The sequence below is a fragment of the Mytilus trossulus genome, chromosome 9, assembly GCF_036588685.1.
Source record: "Mytilus trossulus isolate FHL-02 chromosome 9, PNRI_Mtr1.1.1.hap1, whole genome shotgun sequence".
Taxonomy (NCBI): Eukaryota; Metazoa; Mollusca; class Bivalvia; order Mytilida; family Mytilidae; genus Mytilus; species Mytilus trossulus.
This window is the reverse complement of record NC_086381.1, coordinates 30627650-30653450: the sequence shown is the minus strand read 5'-3', so window position 1 is coordinate 30653450 and position 25801 is coordinate 30627650. Positions and strand designations below refer to the sequence as shown.

The window sequence follows — 25801 nt, the reverse complement described above, 5'->3', positions numbered from 1 at the left end:
TTGACTGAAAAAATGGGATAATGCAACAACGCGTTTTTGATGAAAAGAAATTACGGAAACTAGAACTCATGTTTAAGAAGCAATGAGAAGCGGTTTTATATAGATCTGTTTTCGTTCTTCCGTGTCAGCATAGCGTTATTATTTTTTTTGGCATCTTTGGTATTATATGTCTGCTCGCTCCCTGTTTCATTCTAATTAAAAGATTTATCAGGAGTGAATAATTCCTGATATAAACTCGAAGCCTTTTGATAAAAAAAAACTCACAGTATAAAAAAGAAGATATGGCATGTTTGCCAATGAAACAACTCTCCACAAGAGACCAAATGACACAGAAATAAACAACTATAGGTCACCGCACGGCCTTCAACAACGATCAAAGCACATACCGCATAGTCAAGTACAATAGGCCTCAAAATGACAATGTAAACCAATTCAAACGAGAAAACTAACGACCTTATTTATGTACAAAACATGGACCAAACCCAAATACGTAATACATAAACAAACGACAACCACTGAATTATAGGCACCTAACTTTTGACACGCACATACATGGAGAATGTTGCGGGGTTAAACTTGTTAGCGGGATCCCAACCCTCCCATAACCTTGGACAGTGGTGTAAGAGTACAACATAAGAACGAACTATAAAAATCAGTTGAAAAAGGTTAAACGTACTTAACTCATCAGATGGATAAATAAAAAATACCACAAATGCAAGTGGACGTGGCCGGGTTTGGACATCACAACAACAAAAAGACGCTTAGTATAGATCTAAGAAGACTCGCAGTTACTGACAGCTAGTTTAAAGCCACTAACAACTAATAAATAAAATCACGCATCTAAGACTAAAAAAACAATCATTACACATCAAACATCCAATGGATTTAGTGTAAAGACATCATAAACAGTCAGAGAAAAACATGACTTTGTGTAATGCCAAGAAAAATCGATTTTGCAGATTTGCACATTGATATTGTAAATATCAGCAGTTTGAAACAAAAGGGACAGAAAGGAACATTTGTTGTACTTTCTCCATGAAAAAATAAAAAGCGTGATGCGCAGCTTATATTTGAAGGTTATAATATGCAAAAGAGCAAAGTATCAGAATTTTTAGGAGTCGGAGTTTTGTTTGTTTGTTGGTTATTTTTTGTTAGGAAATTATTTTGATTTTCGTTTATCCAAACTTATTGAATGATGCTCATATAAAGAAGTTGTCATCATTAAAAAAACAAATTTTACTCATGAACCCGCGGGTTTAAGTGAGCCAAAAATCTGTTTTAAATCTAAGTTAGAGGCCAATCATATAATTCTGCAACAACGTCATAGACTAGGTTTAATGACATCAGTGAATCCACGTTGTCAAAATTTAGAAACACACACAATTGTCATTGAATGTAACGTTGTTTGTCATAATACATCATAGCAATTAATCAAGTTGTTGTTAGAGGCGGGAAAAGTAACGTGCTTATTCTTTACTTTAATACCACAGGATAAACCTTCTGGACGTTCTTCGTGGTGTATATCAAAGGTTTTTGCGTTTCGTTTAGTCAATCCGTTCCCAGATTGACAAACAGTGTAGCTAGTTTCCAAACTAAAGGAAACAGCAGTTTATTGATGTTCAAATCTTAAAAATCCATTAATAAGATACACATTATTTTAAAAACAGAAACTGAGAGAATCGCATGAAATACAAACGAAGTGAGACAGGGTAAGCGTCTATTTCTATGCATGCCTCCAGCAATCATTTGGCCCAATGACTTTTGCTTCTGATTGGACATGAATACACATGGCCAGTAACTGTAGAACACGTTGCGATAAACAAAGGCACAGTAGTATATCGCTGTTCGAAATTCAAAAATCGAATACGATTGACAAACTAATGTTGAATGTTGATTTTGACTTAAAGGCATATGAAATAGTCCAAGTGCATTTTAAAACTCTCTTAAGCTAGTAGGAAAAAGTGCACTATTGGCTAGGTGTTTACATTGAGAGAAGTTATTATGGCGACATTAAATATAAAATAAAGCAGTCAGTGTTTTATGGATCGATAATTGAGATCACTTTTGTACTCATTAAGCTTCATAGGAGAAACTAACTTGATGACCCTTTTACTAAAATGAATCATAGATTTATAATGGAAAGTAATGCCTATATATTTATGTTGAAATGGTGATTATTTATTCTTTGGACAGCATACGAGTCATTGCTAAAAAAAACTTATCAATGCAGGCTCGGCGGTAAACATCAAACAGTCAATCAAAAAAGAAATACAGCGAGATTACTTATTTAGGTACATGCAATGAAAATTAAAAGTGTTCAAAAAATCAATGTGGTCAGCTTTGATTTGTGTACGATTTTTTTTACTGCATGGCGATTAATAAGAAAACATATTTAAGAAACAAAAATCTAAAATCTGCATCTTTCGAATCCTTAAAGTAAAAAAAATTAAAAAATAATATTTAAACAGCGTCAGAGATTCACTATCTGTATAATCAGGAAAACATAGTCAAACTTAAAAATATTGGACAATTGAAATGAACAAACATCAAGATCTCATCACGCACTAACAAACTGTTCCCAAGTTCAAGTTTATAGACGTTAAATATCCACATTGCACAATTTCGCTATCTTCATAACACTCATACAAATGGGAGGTTTAGCGCCAACAAACCAGGTTAAATCCACCATTTTCTACGTATGAAAATGCCTGTAAAAAGTTCTTGAATTTGACAGTTGTTGTCTATTCGTTTAATTTGGGTATTTTTATCAATTGTTTTTGCCATTTGATTAAGGTCTTTCTGTTTTGAATTTTCCTCGGAGTTCAATATTTTTTGTGATTTTGTGAAGTTTCATCCTGATTTCTTTATACATGTACATGCAAATGTATGTAAAATATAGCACCTCGTCAACTTTTGAACTTCATTGATAGTTGAAATATCATCCAAAAGAGCTTAGATACTCTTAAAAATTAGGATAAACTATTAGCGTAAACTTAGATTTTTTTCTCACATATTTAACTGATGACGATGATATTTGTACTAATGACAAAGGCCAAGGAAATAGATGATCAAGGTTTTAAAATCATCGGGACAGAATGACACTTTAATCAAATCTTTCCTACTTTCAAAATATAGTTTCCGTTTTTCCAGATATACTTTAGTGCACTAAAATAACATGTACATAAAAAAGGGTTCAAAAGAATGTGCATGAAGTAGTTAATAGGAGTTGCCCTTTGAAGAACTAGAATTTACAGTTATCGAATTGATTTCATATTACACTTTGGTCTTGAGAAAGTTCAAAGATAAAAGGACATGACTTAACAACTAACCGTTTTCGAGTATTTATGAGGTACCTGTTTACTCAACATCTAGTAACTGATATGCTATATGAAAGTTTAATTTGTAAACAAGGAACATGGTAATATGGAATAGTGGATTTTACAAAAAAATATGACATGAAACCACAATAGAAAGATATTTGTTTGCTTGACAATAATTGTGTTTAATATGGATATTTTTATGTATTATGTTAACTTATCGGCTAACCTATGGGTATTGTATCCGTGCTACTAAAATGGGTGATATTTTGTCCTTGTTGTTATGAATATCAGAAAAGGAATTTTAAAATTATGACAAATTAATTGACATTTTGAACATTAACATCATATCCTTTGATGAAAAAAAATGAAGACAAAATACTATTATACGATTTTAATTTTTACATGGCTTTCTTTCCCCTAATAGACAGCCATGATCCTCTTGTCGCACCTGATGGTGTGTACATTTTACTAGCTTTATCGATAACTAAACATCGTTTTGTGAAGTTGGCTTCAACATCTTCAATGCGCATATCCTTACATAAACAATAGTTACTTTTGAGTAACATAATTCATCTATTTGTGGAAAATCAGTTTGCTATTTTAAGCAAAAACACGTGCATATCACTTGTTGCTTACGATTGGTTTTCTTCACAGCAAGAGGTCAATTGTAATCAGTTTTAATTTGCGACAGTTACAGATTCAGTGATGACATGATATTAACATAATTAGTGTGAATGTAAAAAAAAAACATGAGCATAGTTCAAGTAAATATGCAAAACACAGTATGTTTTGTTCATGGTACAAATGTTCATTTTGGTAATGGTTGTCACACGATATTTTTAAGTTTTTAAATTCTTGAAATTTATAGAATTTGTTTTGTTAAATATGACTGATATCACTGTATTGATTCACTTTCACAGTTTGTATTCGATCGTAGATAAAACGATGTTGAAATTGTAAACAAACTGATGTTACATTGTGCCTTAAAATTTGATACTTTCTTTCAATAAATCATAATGTTTTTCAGCCTTTTCACTTTGGGTTTGAGTTATCGTTTGGAAAGTTTTGTCATTTCATTTGTGCGATGAATTCCTTTATTTAGCAAAATTATAATTGATTAAAAAATAAAAAAACCTATACAATCCAATGATGACAAATAACACGAAAACAAAGTCGACGAGTCATATGGAACGGATAGTCAAAACGTGATCGCTTCGCGGAGCTGGTCGACGACAAAGATACCAAAGGGATTCACATCTTGTACGTCAGAGATCAACAAAATTAGGGCAAAAATCGAAAACGACGAAGGTACAAACAAAAGACTACAAAACATTGCATATTATAAGTAAAAACTGAGCTCCACGAAGCTCAAAATAAGGGTGATATATCTGGTACAAATGCAGCCATAAGTATCATTTGCTGATGTAAAAATTTGGGACAAGAGGATGGCTACGACGACTGGGACAAATTCGTGGTTATATCTGACACATGTATTTCATAATGGACTAACAACTCATGATGGCGCCCGGAAATCGTCAAAAGTATTTATTTCACATTACACAAATGTCTTCTTTGGTCAATAGCTTCTTTTCAATCAGCAACCATCTATCAAAGATATATAATAATTGAAAACGGATGCTCTAGATTATCGCATCACTTCGATAGTTTTTGCTATTTAGAAATGGAAAGTTCCAATTTAGAAATCTCAAATCATCTTTTTTGTTCACGATCTTTAAATGTAGTTTTAGATAAATGACAGATTTAACTCTATCTTTCATCACCCTACTTTCAAGCTCGATATGATAGATGAGATATAGTAACCAAGTTTTAAGTTATTCAGTTAGAGGACATTATTAATATAGCGGAAGTTACAGGATACATAACTATAGCTTCTTTTAATTCTTCCTTAGACGGCCCTGTATGAATCATATTAAATGCAAATAAAGTAACAAGTTGGCAAAAAGAGGAGCACAGTTAGTTCTCATGATGAATACAATGTATATCATACATCATGGTCAATGTAAATAAACTGTTTTCATTTTTTACTTTCCTTATAGGAACGTAAACAGCCAATAGGTTTGAAATTCCAATTGGATTCAATATTCAGATTCAATAGTTTATTAAAGTCTCACCACATAAATACAAGTATAAACACAATATAATATCAAGTACACAATATAAACAATAGAATACATGTGCCATCCTTAAAAGAACTTTGAGAGACTGTCATATACAATTATAAAACAACAGAATTAAAACATAGTTTTGTTATAATCCACTAAACATAAAAGTGCAATATCACCATGCATATTCAAGGGTAAAACCTGATACATGTAAATAAAAAAATAACAATGATTTTTAACAGTATAAGATACTATTTCGTCGCAATAGAATATGATGGCAGGTTTTGGCAACAGAACTACAAACGTTTTCATTTTTGAACAAAAATATAAATTTTTCATCATCTGACAAATGTTAAAAACATATTGAATATTGAATTATATCAATAAATAAAAACTACCTTAAATCTTATGATGGACATGTTAACAGTACATGTTTTTCATCTTCTATATCATCACAATTGAAACATAATCTTTTATCTAGATCTAATCTTTCGGAATGACCAGTTTCAATTTTTAAAGGTGCTACTTCACATCTAAATTTTGCATATGCGCTGCGATATCGAATAGGTATATTTAGCAACAAATATTGTTCAGTAGAGTATAAAAATTTTTAAAGTTCTCAGCATGTTTCCTTGACCATAAGAATTAAGCCTTGTACTTGAGCTTTAAATATCTGTACTATAAATATAATAGGCAATCAATGTTAGGCGTCAACAATGTTTCTTAGTAAATTCATTTTAGGAAAGTTCTTATGAAAGATATTAAATACAAACCTATAAACGGTGTTCAAGCTGAAGGCATTTGTATATTATGAAATATACATTTAAAAGGCGTTGGTAATCAATCAGACAAGCTTAAATATGTATCAAATATGCAATTTTGACGTAAATAGTTAATGTCAAACCACAAGCTACTGGTAATTAGCTGTGCTTTATCGATCCATAATATAAAATGCAAATAGCTTAATTAAATTGTATTGCATTGGTCATAAGATGTTCATCCAATACAGTTGTTTACTACTTTTTTCTCAATGATTCATCAAAAGCAATGTCTGATGCGGCCTGAGTTGAAACTGCAATCCGATTTTTGAGGTATTGAAATGTTCTATTGCCTATAACAATCCACATAGGATTAATTATGGCATGCATATCACGTGAGACATGAGATAAGTTTGCACAAGTGTAGCCATGTTTTAACGACTGCAACTTTTTTTTAATACAAAATTAGATCAAGTAACTGCTGAATGCATACCTAGTGAGACACCTAGAGTATATGAAAATACGTTATCCGATAAGTGTTAAAAATCGTTGTCATGAAAACATGGCTATATGTACGCAAACTTATTCCGTCATGCAAACAATGTGAGACATGATCAAATTGTTGCGTACGTGTATCTTCCTTTTCATTACTACATTTTTTTAACACTAATTCAGATAAAGTAGTTCCGGCATGCATACCATGCGAGACACCTAAAGTACATGAAATAAGTGTTCGTACGTGTAGCCATGTTTTCATGACTACAACTCTGTTTTGAATACAAAATAAGATAGATAGTTACATTCCATTCATATGGAGTTGATGTGTCCAGTGTCCAAGTTGAAAGAAAATTCTCGGGCTTGTGTTTCTAACCATACCGCATAAAATAAAAGTATGGAACTAAAAAGTATTTATAAAAACGTTGAAGTCATCTCTTCTCAATTTAAACATCACCAAATATATCTATATTGTAAAATGCAATTTGTTTAATTAAATTGTCTTGCATTGGTCATAAGATCACATGTTCATCCGATACAGTTGTTTATTACTTTTCTGAATGATTTATTAAATACATTGTATGATGCAGCCTCGATTAGAAACTGCATTCTGAGTATTTAGGGATGGAAATGTTCTTTTGCTTATAATAAATCATATAAGAGTAATTATGGCATGCATACCACGTGAGACATGATATAAGTTTACTTAAGTATAGCCATGTTTAAAGAGTATTCATGGGCTTGTATTTCCATTCATACTACTCAAAATAAAAATATTGAACCAAAGAGTGTTAATGCAAAAGTTGAAGTCATCTCTTCTCAATTTAAACATCAACAAATGCGACTAATTACCGAACAACACGACGTACTGATAGATGAGCAGGAACTGTTTACCATTTCGAAAACCTAATACACGCCCGTGTTGTTATTTGCGTAGTGTTTTGCGATAGTTTGTGTCTTTTAACATATATGTTGTCTGACATGGTGTCCATAAACTAATTTCGAAATCCATTCGAGACACAAATGTCCTTCACCTTTTCCTAATGACATAAAGTGGTTTAATCATTTTAATATATATGATTTGAGCATCACTAAGTCTTTTTTAGACGCAACGCGCGGTTGGTGTGCATTATTTTAAACATATTGTTTTGTTTTCACATAACATTTTGAAGATTTCGACTTCCTTCATTGTCAATCTCGTAAAACATGGCTGTTGTTACTATAAATAAAAATAGGTTTTTGCTTATCCTGCTCATTGTTGTAAAGGTGTTTTTCTGTTTCTGATCAGTTTAAGGGGGTATATCACATTTTCAACGAATTAATAAACTACAGAAAAAAGGCATTATACCCGGTTAGGGTCGATTTTTTAACTTTAGAAGCATGCCTTTTAGAAGCAATTGTTATAGATGGTATGACAAAATTATTTATTCTGTAATGCAAATCTTGCATGTAAAGGTTAACATTGGAATATCTGAATATTAAGATGTGTTTCATAACAAGTATCGTTTTCCGTGAAAGTTTAAATTATAAACCACCATCTCCATACTAAAGGAAAAACTTATTATATTCTTTTAGAGAGTAAAGCTGTATCCTGCAAAAAGTAAAATCACAAAAATAATGAACATCTAGGACAATTCAAAAATTGAAGACCCTAATCAAATGGCAATATCAAAAGCTCTAACACTTTAAATGAATGAACAACAACTGTCATATTCCTGACTCGTTACAAGCATTTCTTATGTAGTAAATGGTAAATTCAATTGCAATGCAAATATATTTAAAGCTTTTATTGATAAATTAAGTAATTATGATTTATTTCACATCGAGTGTGTAATGTCACACCAAAAATGACAATAATAATGATGATGGCGAGTAAAAACAAAATTTGCAAAACGAACTCGGCTTAGTATTTTACCAAAATTTACAACTACACTACGTTATATAAAATGATTATAAACTTATAAGTGGATTTTAAGTCTGGACAAAAGTTTAATCAATGACCTCGTAATCAAACCAAATCGCGAGTACAAAAACGTGTTTGCTTTTGAAAAGGTTTTGCGTCGTTTTAAAGTTACACTTTGTGAATTCACAGTGATATGCAAAATGAGCAGTACATGAATGAAATAAAAATAGATAATGTGTCAAGGATGCAAAGCAGTAAGTTATAAGTATAATTTTTGTGGTGATTTTTTTATTATTATATTTATTCATATAATAAACATTCTCATTAAGATATTAACTAACTGTTCTTAAGCATCTGATTGCATCTACCGGTGTACATGCAGTCCGACAATTTTTCATTATGCATGATTGACTTTAAACAAATGATAGGTGTACCTCTTCAAATGTCGACTAAAACTATTTCTTAGAAGTAGTCTATTGATAGCACAACTAAAGGTATAATACATATAAGTGTACATATCGGAAATATACTTAGTCATTTAGATAACAAACAATAGTAATTCGGAAGTTTCACATTTGATATATTGTGGTTAACGTACGTAAAGATGGTCACACCTGGGTGACAAACATATTTTATTTTTATTTTCTGTTTAAGGATTTTTAGCTCGTTGCTACTACTTTGCAACAAAAGTAAGTTAGCAAACCTTATATCATTTTATTATATCTAGATTATTTTTGATAAATGTTTGCATTATCGTTGCAAAAACGTGTAAATCAGATATAGGTTAAAAATGAGGTTTAGAGATTTAAAGAAATCGTACTTGATTTTCTAAAAATGTGGTGGTAGGCCAACGTAAATCATTACATAAAAATGTCAAGAAGAATGCAAATTGGTTATTTGTGCCACTGCTGTCTTATTGGCGTATACCACACAATTAATTTTACTCGAAGTCATATTCTTTATAGTTTTATGAAAAAATTATAAAACAAGATAGTTCATTGTGCACATGATCGTCCGTCGGCAAGTCCATAAGACTTTAAATCAGATATTTTAAGTGTGTATTTGTTCTTTAAAACTTTTCACATTTCTCCATTAACCATACTGTAAATTGTTTGTATACTTATAAACACCTCCTCTCAAATCAATTTCTAAAACTATCTTGTATTGAACTTAATTTTTAAAATTTAAGTTGTCAAATTGTAAAATTTTATTTGTTTTCATTTAAATTTAATCCACCATATTCCTTGCTATTTCAACATTGTTCTAATGTGTGTTGTTCTTTTAAAGAAAAAGGATATTGCATTGATGCATTGTTAATATGTTTTTTTTTAATTGTCTGTTGCATTGTCGACAATAAGAATACGTTTGGGTTTCTATAGTTAATTGAATACATTAAAATAATAGTTCTTATTAAATGATCGATAAAGAAGTTTTTTTAGGTCAAATTCATTGGAACAATTGATCAACCTCAATTTAACAAAACGGTCAGGAATACATTGTAAATCTTTTGGAGCTCTCTTAAAAAGGGGCGTTTTCTTGAATATTAACCTTATTCCAGTGAGATGAACCAATTTTTGCGTATTTACTTCCCCAATGCTATTTCATTATGTTTTAATAATTTGAATCCAGGTATGTTATTTTTTATCATTTCTTTTTTGCAGTACAAGATACTATAAAAAGTAGATTCTGACCTCGAAAATTAATATAACGCAAAATCAAACCCCTGCAATTAGAACAAAGGAATAATTACTGAATATTTATTATTTGAAAATTATAGTTAAGGTTTATGTGATGAGTGGATGTTTTATTACGCCTATCTTTGAGGTGCTTGTTTTTATTTGTATTTTATTTTTGGTTCTTACAAAATTTTATTATATTATATGATACTGCTTAAAATTCCAATTATTTTTTCAGTTAATTATTTATTGTCCTGGTAAATATATAAATGATTTCATACATTAAACTAAAAATATTCCTGATCCAGTAATACATTTTTTTTATTATTAAAAAACAATATTTCAACACTGTTAAAACGAAGTACAAAATATGTATGCAACATAATCTACCATTCTTCTGATTTTACATTAGGCTTGACATAATATTTTCCTTTCTTTTACAACTTATATAGAACAGTCTATACTAGTGAAGTGAGTCTTTCCTTCACCTTGAAAAATATTTATTCATGAAACAATTTTAATAAATTTTACAAAACCTTTTTATAATCTATAATGCCTTTTCATTAATGAATAAGTTATGTGATGACATTTAATAACAAGTGTCTACATATGAACGATATGATTCCACTGTATATGATGAACATTTAATAACTAGTATCTTCATATGAACAGTATGTTTCCACTGTATGTTGATTGTTGACAAAAGAAAATTCGTATCATTATTTTCCTTTAAAATAAGCAATAACTATTGTATAGCAATCTGATTAACTGAGATATGGTTGATGAATAAAAGTATATTCTTATTTACACTTTTACATTGAGAATATTTTTCTGTGAAAATGTAAGATTTTAGTCATGTTCAATCCTAACATTTCAATCTTTATTTATTTCAAAAGCAAATTCTGCTAAAAGGATACATTACCAATAATAAGAAGGTTGATTTTGGCACTTTGTTTTACATCTAATAGAGGTTAAGGATTGATGGGGTATTTTTGTATTTCTTTGCTCGATTTTGACATTTTTAAGGAGAAATTATTTTTGAGGATATACCCATTCGAAGTCGTAAATATTCCTATTGTAGTTTTCGAGACACTGGATTATAAGTTAGAAATAAAATGAATTTTTAAGCACCATTCACTACAACATTTGTATGCAATTTCCGATTAAATTAATTTATGCTATAAGTGACATATCTATTATTTTTAAGATTAAAGTAGGCTAATTTGTAAGTTTTGCTCCTTAATTTGACATTTGATAGTGGATTCATATGACGGTGGATGCAAGCATAGCAAGAGAGGACTATCCAGTCGCAGCACTTAGCCTTCTTCCATGTACATGTCATGATATTCTCTTAGATAGTGTCTTATCTTGATGTATGTACTAAAGATGAATTTACGCTTTTTGAACATCAGATTACTGCAGTAAGCTCCTATTTATTTAAAATATTCTACTTTTAAAATGATATAAAATTATTTCGAAAAAATATTTAAATTGACCCTTTTGGGTTGTTTTACATGCAGTTTTATAACATAACACATAAAAAATCACATTATCACTTACATTTTTTCTATGTAAGTGTGCTTGGTTTTGTTTTTTTTGCGTCGGTGTAGGAATGGTAAATCACAGTGTTTTTTGTGTGGATATTGGGAGTACATCTAAAGTGATTTGCTTGTTTTATCAGCCACGTAATGATTAAATCCATGTTCTTTCAGTCTTTTTTTCTTTTCAATAATTCTATAATTTTTTTGTTTTGTTGTATCATTTCTACTACTTCCTAGATACACATTGTATCACCTTTTGCACTTTAATGAGTTTGTAACTGTCCTTTTTCTTCAAAACAAAGTTTTAGCTTAATGAACCATTCATCGTCGAATGCCGTTCAGTGTCATAAAATGGTTTACATCCTCGGCCTTTTGTGTCTTATTTTCTTATCTATATTTGTGACATAATAGACGCTGCGTTTTCAAATGCCTTACCTAATAGGACGATTGTGATATGTACATTTACATGTTGTTTCTCTTAAATTCAAAATATAATTCCGATAACAAATTGTGTAACCAAAAATATTATACACATTGCAAATCTACTGTGTGCTCAGTTCAATGTATAATCTACCGGACATTAATGATCCATCTATCAATCAAACTATGACTTGTCTTGAATATGAACAAACTATTTGACGTTGGACGTTTAGCAAATTATAAATCAAGGCGTGACTGTAAATCTGGCGTGTTTTTTTTGTTTTGTTTTGCATAATGTCAATTTTTAAGTGTAATATTCTTTATAGACTAAAAAAATAGAACAGAACTTCAAGTTTGCTTGAAAAACAAAGCTTTAATGAGCTCTGATAATAATAATTAAAAAAAAAGAGTTTTTAATAGGTGAAATTTTTAATATTCTTTATCCCATCATTTAATTATTCTACGGGTTTTCGTATTTATTGGTTCAGTTTGCTTATCTTAATGTTTAATTATTTGATAATAACAAATGATCATGATAAAAAAAAAGCTTCAAATGCAATCCTCAATATTCTTGAAATAAAAAATGAAATAAAAACAATATAGAATATAAAAAAAATAGTTTAGTCAAAAAAGCTGTAGTTAACAAAAAATAGGAACTTTTTAGCTTTAAAGTTTATCGAAAAGCTATCTACACATTTTCTACATAATTTCATACTGGATGACATATGTGTGCGTTGTGCAAAAAATAGTGTAATACTGTAGACGTATATTTTATTCAGTTTGTTAGCCAATATTGGTATAACTATTATGACAGTTTTTGCACTTTGGATTGTAAGCTAATCCACATGCAGCTTATTGATATCAGAATCCACCGTAATTTAACCAATCGCATTAAGTTATATAACAACAATGTAATCATAAATTTCTAGCTGATGGTTTTTAAATGGTTTGGTTTGGGCCTAAATGCATATGTCTTTTTGTTATAAATCATTCATACACATTTATTGTAATATAAAACATTTTTGAAATATCTTAAATATAGACAATAGAAATGAGTATTTTTAAAGATAACTAATTTTTTCCCTCTTGAATTGTAAACCCAATAAAACATTTCTACAATTTTTTTAACATTTACCTATAACCTATATGTATAAACATGCTTACTATATACGCAATGCTATTAAGTGTTACAATTTGAGTTATTTAAAACTTGATTTAATTCTATTTATAGGCATAGCAAAAATAGAAGATTGCTTACCTTGAAAATTCGAATCATAAATTAACACTTTCTTTATTCCTACATACACATATAACTAAAAGCTGACCAGCACCCCGAGTATCAAACAATAATGATACAGTGTCTTTCTTAATGGGAAGTATTTATTTGAATTAAATTGGGTAAGTCCAGAAAGGAAGGAAATCCATTTTGGAATATACCCCTAATAATACGATTGAAAATGGGATTTCCAGTTATATAACTCATGTTGAATATGTTTAAAATTCAATTTTTAATCATGTTTAAATAGATTTATTTGTATCTTTATTTTTACAAGTTTGATAGTCTATCTTTTCTTAAATGCATATCAACATTTATTTTTTGACGATAGCATTTCATTGTAACATTAACTGAAAGAGCAAATGACTTGCATTGTTGACCATCGTCCCTTCTTGGGGCTTTTCTACCTCAGGCATAGATTACCTTAGCTGTATTTGGGAAAACTTTTAGGAATTTTGGTCTTCAATGCTCTTCAACTTCGTACATTATTTGGCCTTTTTAACTTTTTGGGATTCGAACGTCACTGATGAGTCTTTTGTAGACGAAACGCGCGTCTGGCGTATATATTAAATTTAGTTCTTGGTATCTATGATAAGTTTATTTCTTATGTTTGGTATGTGACATTATGATACCTATTATGTTTGTAAGTCATGCACGTAGAGAGTATTATTATTTATGTACTTTAGAGAACAAAATTAAAGAAAAAATTGAATATTATCAAATATTTTTTTTTTAAAGCATAGGGTCAAAACAAAGGGGTCACTGTTTACCAAAGTTAACTTTGTCATAGAGATTTTCACATTAGATAGAGTTGAACATTTGTTTAAAATTGAATATTCGCAGCTGTTAATGGACAGTAATTTAACATAAAAGGTACTATTTAAGTCTTTGTGGTGAATATGTCAATTCAAGATGACAAGTAACACATATTTCATGCAGGAAAAGCATACATTTTTTCCAAATACCACATACAATATTATTCGTTGTACGCATGTCAAATTCGGGATGACCTTTAACAGCTATTGCATGCACAACATTCTTTTGAAGACTGCAAAAGTGAAAACAATATAATTGAAAGGTACAAACGTTCGACACAACCTGGCTTTGTCTTTGAATTTGGCTGATTTTAAAACGAAAGGCGAGCGATAATAACAGTAATGAAACTTATAAAAAGTGGAAAACAAGCTACATGGTAATGACATAAAAACGGAAAACGGCGAAAAGATAAATTGAACATATGGTACCGGTTATTTTGGCATTTTTGAAAGTTGTCCAATGTATAAATGGGTCAATCAATTCATGATGGTGACAGTAAAATTATGTAGTGTTGATATGAGTCATTCTTCCTCATAACTCTGTTGAAGCTTTTCATGTGTAAGCAATGAATAATGTCAATGAAGTAATTATATCATAAACACACACAATCATTACGTATTAACATAGATAAGTAAACGCCATACGATGGAAACTAGGGTATGTAATTGCTACGAAATGGGAAGTAAACAATTTGAAAGTTGAAATCATCACTATTGTCATGGAAAATAGTTTGAAGTAGTTTATCTGCGTCAATATTAAAATGCTATGAAGATATTCTACTTTCAAAAGCATCCTTCATCCGAAATTAACTTGTATCTATGAGATGAAAGCATTCATTGAAATATGGGATATTGAGTATGACAGAACACCATCAATATATCTAAAAGCAATTTTTAAGAACTTCGCAAACTACTTTTTCTGTTTTTTTTTTTGTATGAATTCTGTTTCAATACTTTCTCAATCCTATAATTATCAAAAATAACTTATGAAATATGACGAAAATTTAACAATCATTCTATATAAAACAAATGTTTTGCTGATCAACTTTTAACCTTTTAGAATGAATTGTTAGTCATTTTGCTTTTTTGTCTTTAGAGCAGTTTTAGCATTCAAACGGTTTCAGTTTTGTTTTTTTATTGATTTTTTTGTAATGTTACCATACAATTCAGTGATATCTTTTACTAATTTCAGAGTGTAATGTTCAATATATGGCCGAGCACAATTTATCAACCGCCACAACTATCCTGCAACGGACAACAAACTGTTCTCCCAGCAAGTCTTGGTGAGTATATATTGTAGTTCTATTTTGAACGCAACCAATATGTGTCAATGTGACACTTTTAAAATATTCTTCATTAACAATTTTTTGTCAGGCTAAATATAACAACAGTTATACCCCAGACCTCTAAGTCAGCTGGGGCCTCGGTGGCAGAGTGGTTTAAGCAGTTACTTTTGTTATCACTAGCCAGTTAACACCGAGTTTGTGAGATCGAACCCCATTCGTTCGGGTACACTCGACTCCAATCTTTATTGATAAGGATTGTCAGTTTTCCTATGGAAGGTATGTGGTTTTCTCTGGCTTCCTTTACCAGTAAAAACTAGCAGCCACGAAAAAGCCTAATGCGGTGATTAAAAGTGGCTTGTTGTTCGGTGTGAGCCAAGGCTCCGTGTTGAAGGCCGTACTTAACCTATAATGGTTTAATTTTTGAATTGTTGTTTGGATGGAGAGTTGTCTCATTGGCACTCACACCACATCTTCCTATATCTATTAAAACACCAAAAATCAATCAATCTATATCAGCTGACTTCGTGGTACATTTGTATAGGCTTCTCATTCATACATCACTATCATTTGATCATTACCATGGTCTTAAAAACCAAAGAGATCAATAAATAAAAGTTTAATGTAAAGTTAGCTGTAAAACCAGTTTTAACCCACCATTTATTGGGTACACCCCATGTTACACCAAATCAGGATTATTACAGTTGCTTTCCAATCCTTGCGTTTGATTTTGTCAGTTTTTTTATGACTTATTATCTTCGGCCATTTTTTTAGAGAAATATTATCCGATTCTCTTCCATGTTTTTCTATAACGCTACTTCTGTATTGTTAATTAGTCCGAATTATTTTTCTTTTTTCTCTTAGCAATTTATTGTATCATTTTGTGAGCATTCTGACAGTACCTATACATTTTAAGGTGATACCTATGGATGCTCTTTTATTTATTCTTTTCCTGTACCTAAAGGTGTCAACAAATAAAAGAAAACCGACAAAACCTATTTAACCGAAATAGTGAATGTCTAATGATAAAAACTAGAAGCCAGGGTTATGTTAAAGAACGTCTTTTTTCTCAATAATAAAATAAAGTTCTTTCGAATACACCAAGACCGTGTTAAAATATTGGTATTGATGTATAGATTTCAGGTATTGACCATGCTTATCATCTTAATAATGTGTTATAAGGATTTTCTTATCCATTGCATAGATTACCTTAGCCGTAGTTGGAACAACGTTTTGGAATTTCGGGTCCTTAATGCTCTTCACCTTTATACTTGTTTGGTTTTCTAACTATTTTGATCTGAGCTTCATTGATGAGTCTTATGTAGACAAACGCGCGTATGGCGTATCAAATTATATGCCTGGTTTCTTTGATAACTTATTAAAGTGTTCTTATCATTTGTCTTTGTATTTTTTAACCTTTACTGTTTAGTTTATTTTCTGGTAATATACTTTTGGCATGTGTAATTTGGGTGGTTGTATTTGAATTTCCGTACGTTGTATAGATTATAAAAGCTTTTTTGCATGTCGCAGCAAAACAGTATACATCTTATTTAAAGTACTTTCAGAAACCAAACACTGTCATTCATTAAAAATGATCATATTTTTAGAAGAGATTTGCGAAAGATAAATTAGAGTTTGGAAAATTTTCAAGCTTTTCCTTTCTAGGAATAATTTCCGTTGAATTTTAGGTTCGAATGCGTATAAATAAACTCAAAGAACTTCGGCAATCTTAATTTAACAAGTGTATGCAGCGTTTGCAGAATTTGGAATACTAGAAGAAATGGGATACACTTGTGTCTTTAACTAAATGTACATTAAAGTCTAGACAGCATCACAGCAAGATAAAAAGACCTATAAATACATATAGGTGTCATAATGTGGTCTTCAACTATATAAAAATATATGCCATATGTTAAAGTCTAAGTCGCCCGTTTTTCTCGTTTAAAATGTATGAGATTGTGTTATCTCTTGGTCATTCTAGTATATAGTTTGAAATACTTGCTTTTTGTTGAAAAGCGTACTTTAACCTACAAACCTTATATCAATGTACAAAAGTTAAGGTCGACAAAATGAGATAGGAACATTATCAAGACTCTGTTTTCTAGGAAAACATTGTTATTTCATTATCTCTATCTGTAGTGTGTAAGTGTACTCTATTTGATATGAGATTCAAGACACAGTTGTTGATATTATGATGTCTAGTAATTCAACACACACATTTGTTTCAAGGAAAACGGTGTGTCATGTGACAAAACATATATAATATTTTTCAATTGAAAGATGTCTAGAAAAGTTCAATCAAAGGGCTTCCCATGAAGATATTAGAAATAGGCCAAATGATGTGTTTAGATTTTCTAGGTCATTTAATCTATTTTGAAATGCTACTTTAACATTTGAAGAATTCTGAAATGTCTGAAAATTTCGAAAGTAAATTTTTATACCCCGATAATCTGTGTGTGGGCTATAATCTGATATTCGCAGTAAGTTTATGACTTTCGAACAGCGATATACTACTGTCGCCTTTGTTTACTTTATGCAACATTTGTGAGAACTATTTTTCTATCATAATGCTTCTGAGAAGAATGAAAGTGTGTACAGTAAATCATTATGTAGAGATATTCAGACATTCTTCGATAACGTTTTGGCTAAGTAATGCCGCTGCCATTGGGTAACTTGGAAGCTGTATACTTTTTTTAACTTTCTGAATGTGTCTATCAATATGACACATCTTTTTATTTTACATTTACCTCCCCGGTTAGTTTGTACCTGAAATTCATAGTCCAATTCAAGTTTTATCTTCTTAATCTGTTAAAGAGTTGAAGCTAAAGGTGCATTCAGATTATCTGAAAATTTAACGTTATAAACTCCTGAAATTGTCAATAGTTTTGTGATTAATTGTTCGATTATAATTTTTTGAAGTTAAATGGCAAACATTTAATGACTATTCAGGACTAGTACAAACTAACAGTAAATCTAATATCTAAAAAGTGAGTCAAACGGAATTAGGAGCTGGAAGTTTGGACTGCCATTTAAAAATGAGAACATGTTCCATTACGTAAATTAAGGCGACATTAGTATACCGCTGTTTAAAAGTCGTAAACTTACTGCGAATATAAGATTTAAAGCCCAGAAACAGATTATCAGAGAATTTTTTTCAGAAAACTTATAATGTCATAGATGCAATTCAAAAGGCTGGATTGTATCTCAAAATATAGATTAAATGACCTAGAAAATCTAAAGACATCATTTGGCCTATTTTTAATATCTAGTTGGAAAGCCCTTTGAATGAACTTTTCCTGACATTTCACATGCATAACGTAATTCCTGAAACAAATATATGTTCTGAATTACAAGACATTATACGTATCAACGACTATGTCGTGAAACTCATATCAAGTAGAATACACTTACACATTACAGATAGAGATAATATATTCCTAGAAACAAATCCTTGATAATGTTCCTATCTCACTTTGTCGACCTTTCATATGTTACATTGATATAAGGATTTTAAGGTTAAAGTACGATTTTTAACTAAAGTAAACTAAAAATTTCAAACTATATTCTAGCATGACCAAGGGATAACAAAATCTTATGCACTTTAAACGAGAAAAATAGGCGACTTAGACTTTATCATATGGCATACATTTTTATATAGTTGACGACCACATTGTGACACCTATATGTATTTATAGGTCTTTTTATCTTGCTGTGATGCTGTCTAGACTTTAATGTAACTTCAAGACATTGTACCATTTGTTAAATAATGTGGACAAGACCGGTCATTATCAACTTTCCTACCAATCAATCGGGCCATCGATTATCCAGATACCCTGTTTTGTATAATTGTTCAGTTTTACAACAATATTTGAAATATTAATAATAGGACAGCGTTCCAATGTTTCCCTCTAATGCACATAGCACAAACATTTGGTTTTTTAAAAATATTTTTTTAAATATCGTCTAAGAATAACATAATTGGTATCAATTATACTTTACTGGATGCTCATTTCAACCATTAGTGTCTCTTCGGCGATTCATATGGCCAAAATAATTTTAAGAGCAGGTAATGTGGTAGAAGATGCTTATGATTCAGAGCTGTTTTACTTTTGATTTCACCAATAATGGACCACCAAAAGGTAATGTTCTTCAAATAGTTACCGTTGCGACTTTACCAGACAAATTGGATAAGCATAGATGAAATCTGCAGGATTGATGCTAACTCGGAACTACAAAAAAAAAAGTGTCCTAAACAGAGTGTTTGTAAAATCTGAAAAAAGTCATGACAAAATCAGTTGCAATTTCAGCAACTTATTATTCATATTCTAAAAATAATCAAATATATTGGTAAATGGAGATATAGATATCAATTTATCAATGAAGTAGTATCAATATTACCAATGACTTCGTTGACAAGATTCAATTTTAATTTCAAATTACATCTTTGTATTCAATTGTCGCAATTGATTTTATAGATTTAAAGTACATTGCTCTTTTAAAATCTTACTAATGCAATGCATATATGCTTCCTTGACAGCATATTGTCTGATTAATTGTGGTACTACCAGTCACTCTTCCGAGGAATAATTGACAATTCTGACAGTTCTTTCCTCGTTTTTCATTATTCAGTTTTCGAAATTAAAAAATATTTCCAGGTCACTTTATAATATTTATTCCGACAATATAATTGGGACTTAAAACTGTCTGTACTTTGACAATTGTTTCTTGAAACTCCTATCCGATTGTTGTAGTAATCAATCTGAATTTATCTTTTTTAACATCCATTCATATATGCATTATTTATATTCTATACTATATGCCCTTCTTTGCATATCTTTCTCCTACTAAAAAATGGGAATAATGAGCAGCGCATTATGCTCTTGTGCAATGCCAAAATGTAGGTTTCTGGTGAACTTTGGTATTGACTAACTTTCATACTTGATATGATTGCTTGTCATCACTTGTTTATACTAATGTATCTAATATAGACTAAGCGGTCATCTAGCGAACCAAACTATTAACCTGGTATCTTTGATGAAGGTTAATCACAATGAACGTATTTCAAAGCGGTGAAACACATTGTGTTCCGGTGAAAACATTTTGTTATATTGTCAAATTTCCATTTTTTAGCAGTTATATACTCTCTATCTTATTCCAGCAGTTAAATATTCTCTATGTATTCCCTATCATGAAATTTTGACTAATTTTATTCTAAGAATAAGTTTGTCGTGACGACACACCCATTATCGCTCAGTTATGAGTGCAATAAACTATATATATATTTTTTTTATTTCGATTTGTATGAATTTACGAATATGGAACACCGATAACCCTTTGATGCCGAAACATTACAAAAGAAATTGGCTATGTCATCTCCACTGACCGATGTGTATTTTAAAATATTGGGTAAATTTAAAGAAAGTCTCTGCATCCCTAGTTTAGAAATGTAGGCTTACTTTTATGCAATGATTTCGTATACTGAAACTATATGTGTCGATCCGACAAGATTACAACCACCGGGAGCAAAAACTTGTATAGGCATTACTGTACGATATGTTAACATTAAAAAACCCGAACTCGAACAGTAAGGTATAATACACGATTCGTAAAACACCAGTTCGATATCTCCAAGTTCGAAGATAAAGTGCAGACTGTGTGCTCTGAAAAGAAGGATAAGTCATGGTAAATTCGATATGCTTCATCGATTGAGGGGACAAACAAATAAACGATAAAATATTCAATTAATGTAATGCAGTATTCTTTTCGAAATCGGTTCGATTTGTAAATTACTTTCAAATTTATGCCCATTGACAATTTGAACATTATTTAATTTGTCAGTGTTATCTCATTTATTTTTAAAAAAAACTTTACAAAATTGCTTGTTTATTGAAAAAATGAAAATTGTTATAATTTTTACAATCAATAACACCAAATATTCATACGATTTATCTCTGCGGATTATATTCTTTTTCGGGTTATATTTTGACATAATAGTTGTTTTCAATCATCATTTTAAAATTAGCAGCACACGAAACTAAACATCTTTTTTGCGTAAATTGTTCGAGCATATGTGTATTTGACTATTTATTATATATTATCAAAATCTAGGTAATAAGTCATTGTCTGCATTTCGAAAACTTTCCATATGATGGTTCACACATGATATCAAATTTTTATAAGGCTGGTAAATATTATAATAACCATATTTCTCATCATAACAAGATCAACATTTAGTACTCAGAAAGCTTGCCTTTGTCATTTTAATGTTAAGATTATATAAGAACGATAAGTGTATGCACAATAAATTCATCATAGAAACTATGATTAAAATTGTGCACACTAGACACACGTTTCGTCTACAAATAAAGGAAGCAGTAGTATTTCAACGCTAGATTAAGTGATAAGTTATTAAAATTGAGTAATATCTATGGTATCGAATAGAAGTATATTGTTGCACATTAAATATAAATATAAAACGCATTTTTATGTTTTATAAAATTTTATTTTCTTTTATCCCTACGTAACCTATATATTGCAAATCCTTTTCTATATTTATACAAACAATGTGCTCTTAATTTACAATATCCCTGAGCAGGAAGTATATTGGACACATCCTATATATTTGAACCAATCAAAATTGTCGATGAATGTTAGTACTACCGTACGTACATGAAACGGGGATTATTTTCCTACTTTAACAAAACATGTTCGACATGTCAGGGACAGATATTATTATAATGTTAGAGGGTAATGATTACATATAATTACAACCTGTAACGTGATCGTTACAATGACATACAGATTTTGTTTGTATATAATGCATATAAGTAGGGCGATACTGGTATGCAACGATAACAAAGAAATTAGTTCTGCGTTTTAGACTGTTTAGTTGACCGAGTTTTCTTTATTGTTTCAAAATGTTGCATTTATATAAAAAATAAAATATAACTGTTTATTTTGTTTATATATTTCGACACTTGGGGTGGCGATGATAATATTTTTTCATTCAACACACGTACATTCTTACATGATGGTTAGGTTTCAAATCTGTTAGATAAAATGAATAAAACAACAAATGTAGCTCACAATCTATAGGATGCTTACAGTTCTGTAAAATGTTTTGTTTTATTATTATTTTTGAGAGTTTGAATCGTAATAACTGCTTCCAAAATAGAATGGATTGTAAGAGACTTTTGCAATATCTGCAAACATTGTACAATCTAAAATGCACCAACCACAAATTTGATTGATTTCCGTGCACATAACATGCTGCTTTATTGATTGCTTTTTGAATGATTATCATAAACATTTTTCGTTTGTCCGGTTTTTAAATCATGCGAGAATCAAATCGTAGTCAAAGATAAAAATAAACGATTCCTTATTTTGCAAAATGCCAGTAAACTATATAGTGTAGCTCCTTGACTAGCTAAATTGTACATGAAAACTTGCAAATTATCTAGAAAGGCATATAACAATCATGAATCAAAACAATAAAAAAAAACTACACACAATGCATATTTTATTAAGAACTACTGGTTTTGTTAACAAGTTTAAGTTAGAAGGGGAAGATTTCGTGAAAGTCAAACTGGTTCTTTTTAGGTCAATAAATCTTCATTATATTAAGAAGTGTTAAATGCTAAAAACATTGTGACCAAATTTATTAACTATATATACACATGCATCAATGACAGCGGATAATGTTGACAAAATATACTGCCATACAATTGATGAAAACTTTAGTCATAAGAAATCTCAAGTTAAAACAAATAATGCATATGTTTTTTTATAACTAAATGGATAGTTTTCATTATAAAACTTATGTACATATACTTTTTCTGAAGAAAATTCTTTTGTTTATTCATATTTAGAAGAAGTTTACTTTATTTTAATTGCTTCCTTCCAGGAAGCAATTCCCCCGACATATTTTCCGTATGCAAAGTAACCTCAGTGTGACCCATCTCGTACAATTCCGGTGATCGCAAAGTAAACTATTATCTTAATTTACATGTTAAACACGTGCTCAATTTCCATGATCTTTTATTGATTTTTTGTTGCTTGTTGACAAACAAGTGACAATCGTAAACTTCGGCTTCAAAACACGAACTTTAATTACCTGCCATATTTTCACAACAACACTGACCGATTGAAAATCAAATTGACGATTAATCGAAATTTATGCGAAAACAAATGATAAATTCGTGCTCAGAAGACTTAGTTTATGAAGTTTGTATGCATTTTTCAAGAATTTGAAGAAGAACATTATTTTTCACCAGTCACTCGTTTCTTATGACTTTAAAAGGAAAAATAAATGTTATTCATAACAATTATGTGGTCAATATCTGATTGCACAAAATACGACTAATGATGTTTTTTAAATGAATTTTACAAAGATTAAGGAATAGTTAGTGTGACTCTTTGAATATTTTTAATTTATCTATATAACTGTAACTGGTCGAGTTGAAAGTCTTCTTAGGTTGGTGGTTTTTCAATGTTTTGTTTCCTTTTATATCCTTTTTTTTTAACCAAAATAAATGGAGATTAAAAAGTATGACAGATAATTAAGTTAGAAAAGGCACACCTATATTGGAGAAAGTTTACATGAGTCTCTCGTAAGTATTTGAACACCTTATTTCTAATATATTATAAAAACAAATTCACATTGCACAAACAATATGAACACATATTGTTGGTCTTGGAATTAAGATGAACATGAAAAGTAAACCTGCTTCTGGAACCAACTCTCCTACCTTATTAATAATTATAAATGAATATCGATTGTTAAAAGGAAGTTTCGAAAAGAAATGATATAAAAAAGCGGATAAACTATTACATCCAGCGGTATATGTGCATGCCTTCCTAAATAATGTCACATACACGAGTTTTTAAGTCTGACATCATATTATTGTCATGATGCAACTACGTTTACTTTGAACTATTTTTTATTTTCATTTTGAAAGTTCAATTAACTGTAGAAATAATAACAATTATTAAACTTTATAAACAATACATATTGTGATCGTATAAATGAAACAATTATATATTCTACCAAACGTTCCTAATGAAGGTAAATCCAGAAAAGCGCTTTGGAAGCACTTATTGTTCATTTACCTTTGTTTGGATTTTATGCTTATGTAATTTTTGGCCATATAGTTCTTCAACTGTTTCGGTGCATATGCATCCTTTGCTTTCAAATGTTAGGCATTGAGCTTACTTAATGAAGGTTAATTCAGAAGAAAACAATTCAGACGCTTGAAATTTATAAAATGTTGATTAGTATTGTTTTACTTAAAGCTTTGTTTAACAAGCATATGATGTATAGATTAAGGCAAAAGACGTTTACCTCTGTTCAATAATCACGTATCGAATAAGAGAAAGCAAATCAGGGTTATAAACTAAAACCGAGAGAAACACATCATTTATAAGAGAGAAAAAACAAAGAAACAATAAAAACACTAAACTGCAAAAGAAAACATCAACTATAGGAGAAAACATCAACTATAAGAGGTAAACATCAACTATAAAAAGACAACAACGAAACAAGACACACACTGAACCGTATTTTTTTTATAAAACAAACACCAACATACATAGAAACGGACTACATGTACTAGTATTTGATAACAACAACTGCTATATTCAATACAAGTATTCATAAGAACATTAATTTAAATATAATTAATCATTAAATTTGTCATATAGTTCTTCAATTGTTTCGAGCTTATACATTTTGACTTTTACATTTCGGAATTGAGCTTCCCTGATGAAGATAAATCCAGATTAGTGCTTCGAGAAAGTTATACAGTGTTGATTTCATTTTGTACTTGAATTTATGATGTTATAAGCATATAATGCATATTGTTTACTTTAAATAATATTAAACAGACAAGTAGTCGTGGTTATCTGGTTCGTTGGCACACAAATTACGAAATATTTAACTTTGTATTGTATTTGGCCCGAGTTCCACTGTTGAGTTTTGCGAAGACGAAACTACTCTGTCGAATACATATATTTAATCCTTGTATAAACGATGACAACTGACAACTACTGATCTTAACAAAATAAACCTACGATCCTCTTACTTTTAGAGATAGTTGTTAATTTTGGACTACCCGAACAAGTTTTAATAGATAGGGTTTTCGATTATAATGTAAGAAATTATGTATTCAACAACTTGTTATCATGCAAAGACCA

The 25801-nt window shown here is 30.2% G+C and overlaps 1 protein-coding gene and 1 long non-coding RNA gene across 11 annotated transcripts in view; one reads left to right on the top strand and one right to left on the bottom strand.

Moving 5' to 3' along the window:
• Positions 1 to 13591, bottom strand: part of LOC134685542 (uncharacterized) — a 42413-nt gene extending 28822 nt beyond the window's left edge. For both annotated transcript variants that reach the window (XR_010101309.1, XR_010101308.1), the window contains exon 1: positions 13495 to 13591. This is a non-coding gene — a long non-coding RNA (uncharacterized LOC134685542). The remainder of the gene's footprint in view (positions 1 to 13494) is intronic.
• Positions 1 to 25801, top strand: part of LOC134685540 (transcription factor ETV6-like) — a 73259-nt gene that overhangs the window by 27005 nt on the left and 20453 nt on the right. For 7 of the 9 annotated variants that reach the window (XM_063545308.1, XM_063545307.1, XM_063545313.1 and 4 more), the window contains one exon: positions 15520 to 15610. In XM_063545308.1, coding sequence (XP_063401378.1) covers positions 15520 to 15610 — 91 coding nt within the window. Of the gene's footprint in view, positions 1 to 9008; positions 9094 to 9155; positions 9289 to 15519; positions 15611 to 25801 lie in introns of those variants that run through there. The other 2 variants (XM_063545315.1, XM_063545314.1) reach the window with 2 other exon arrangements.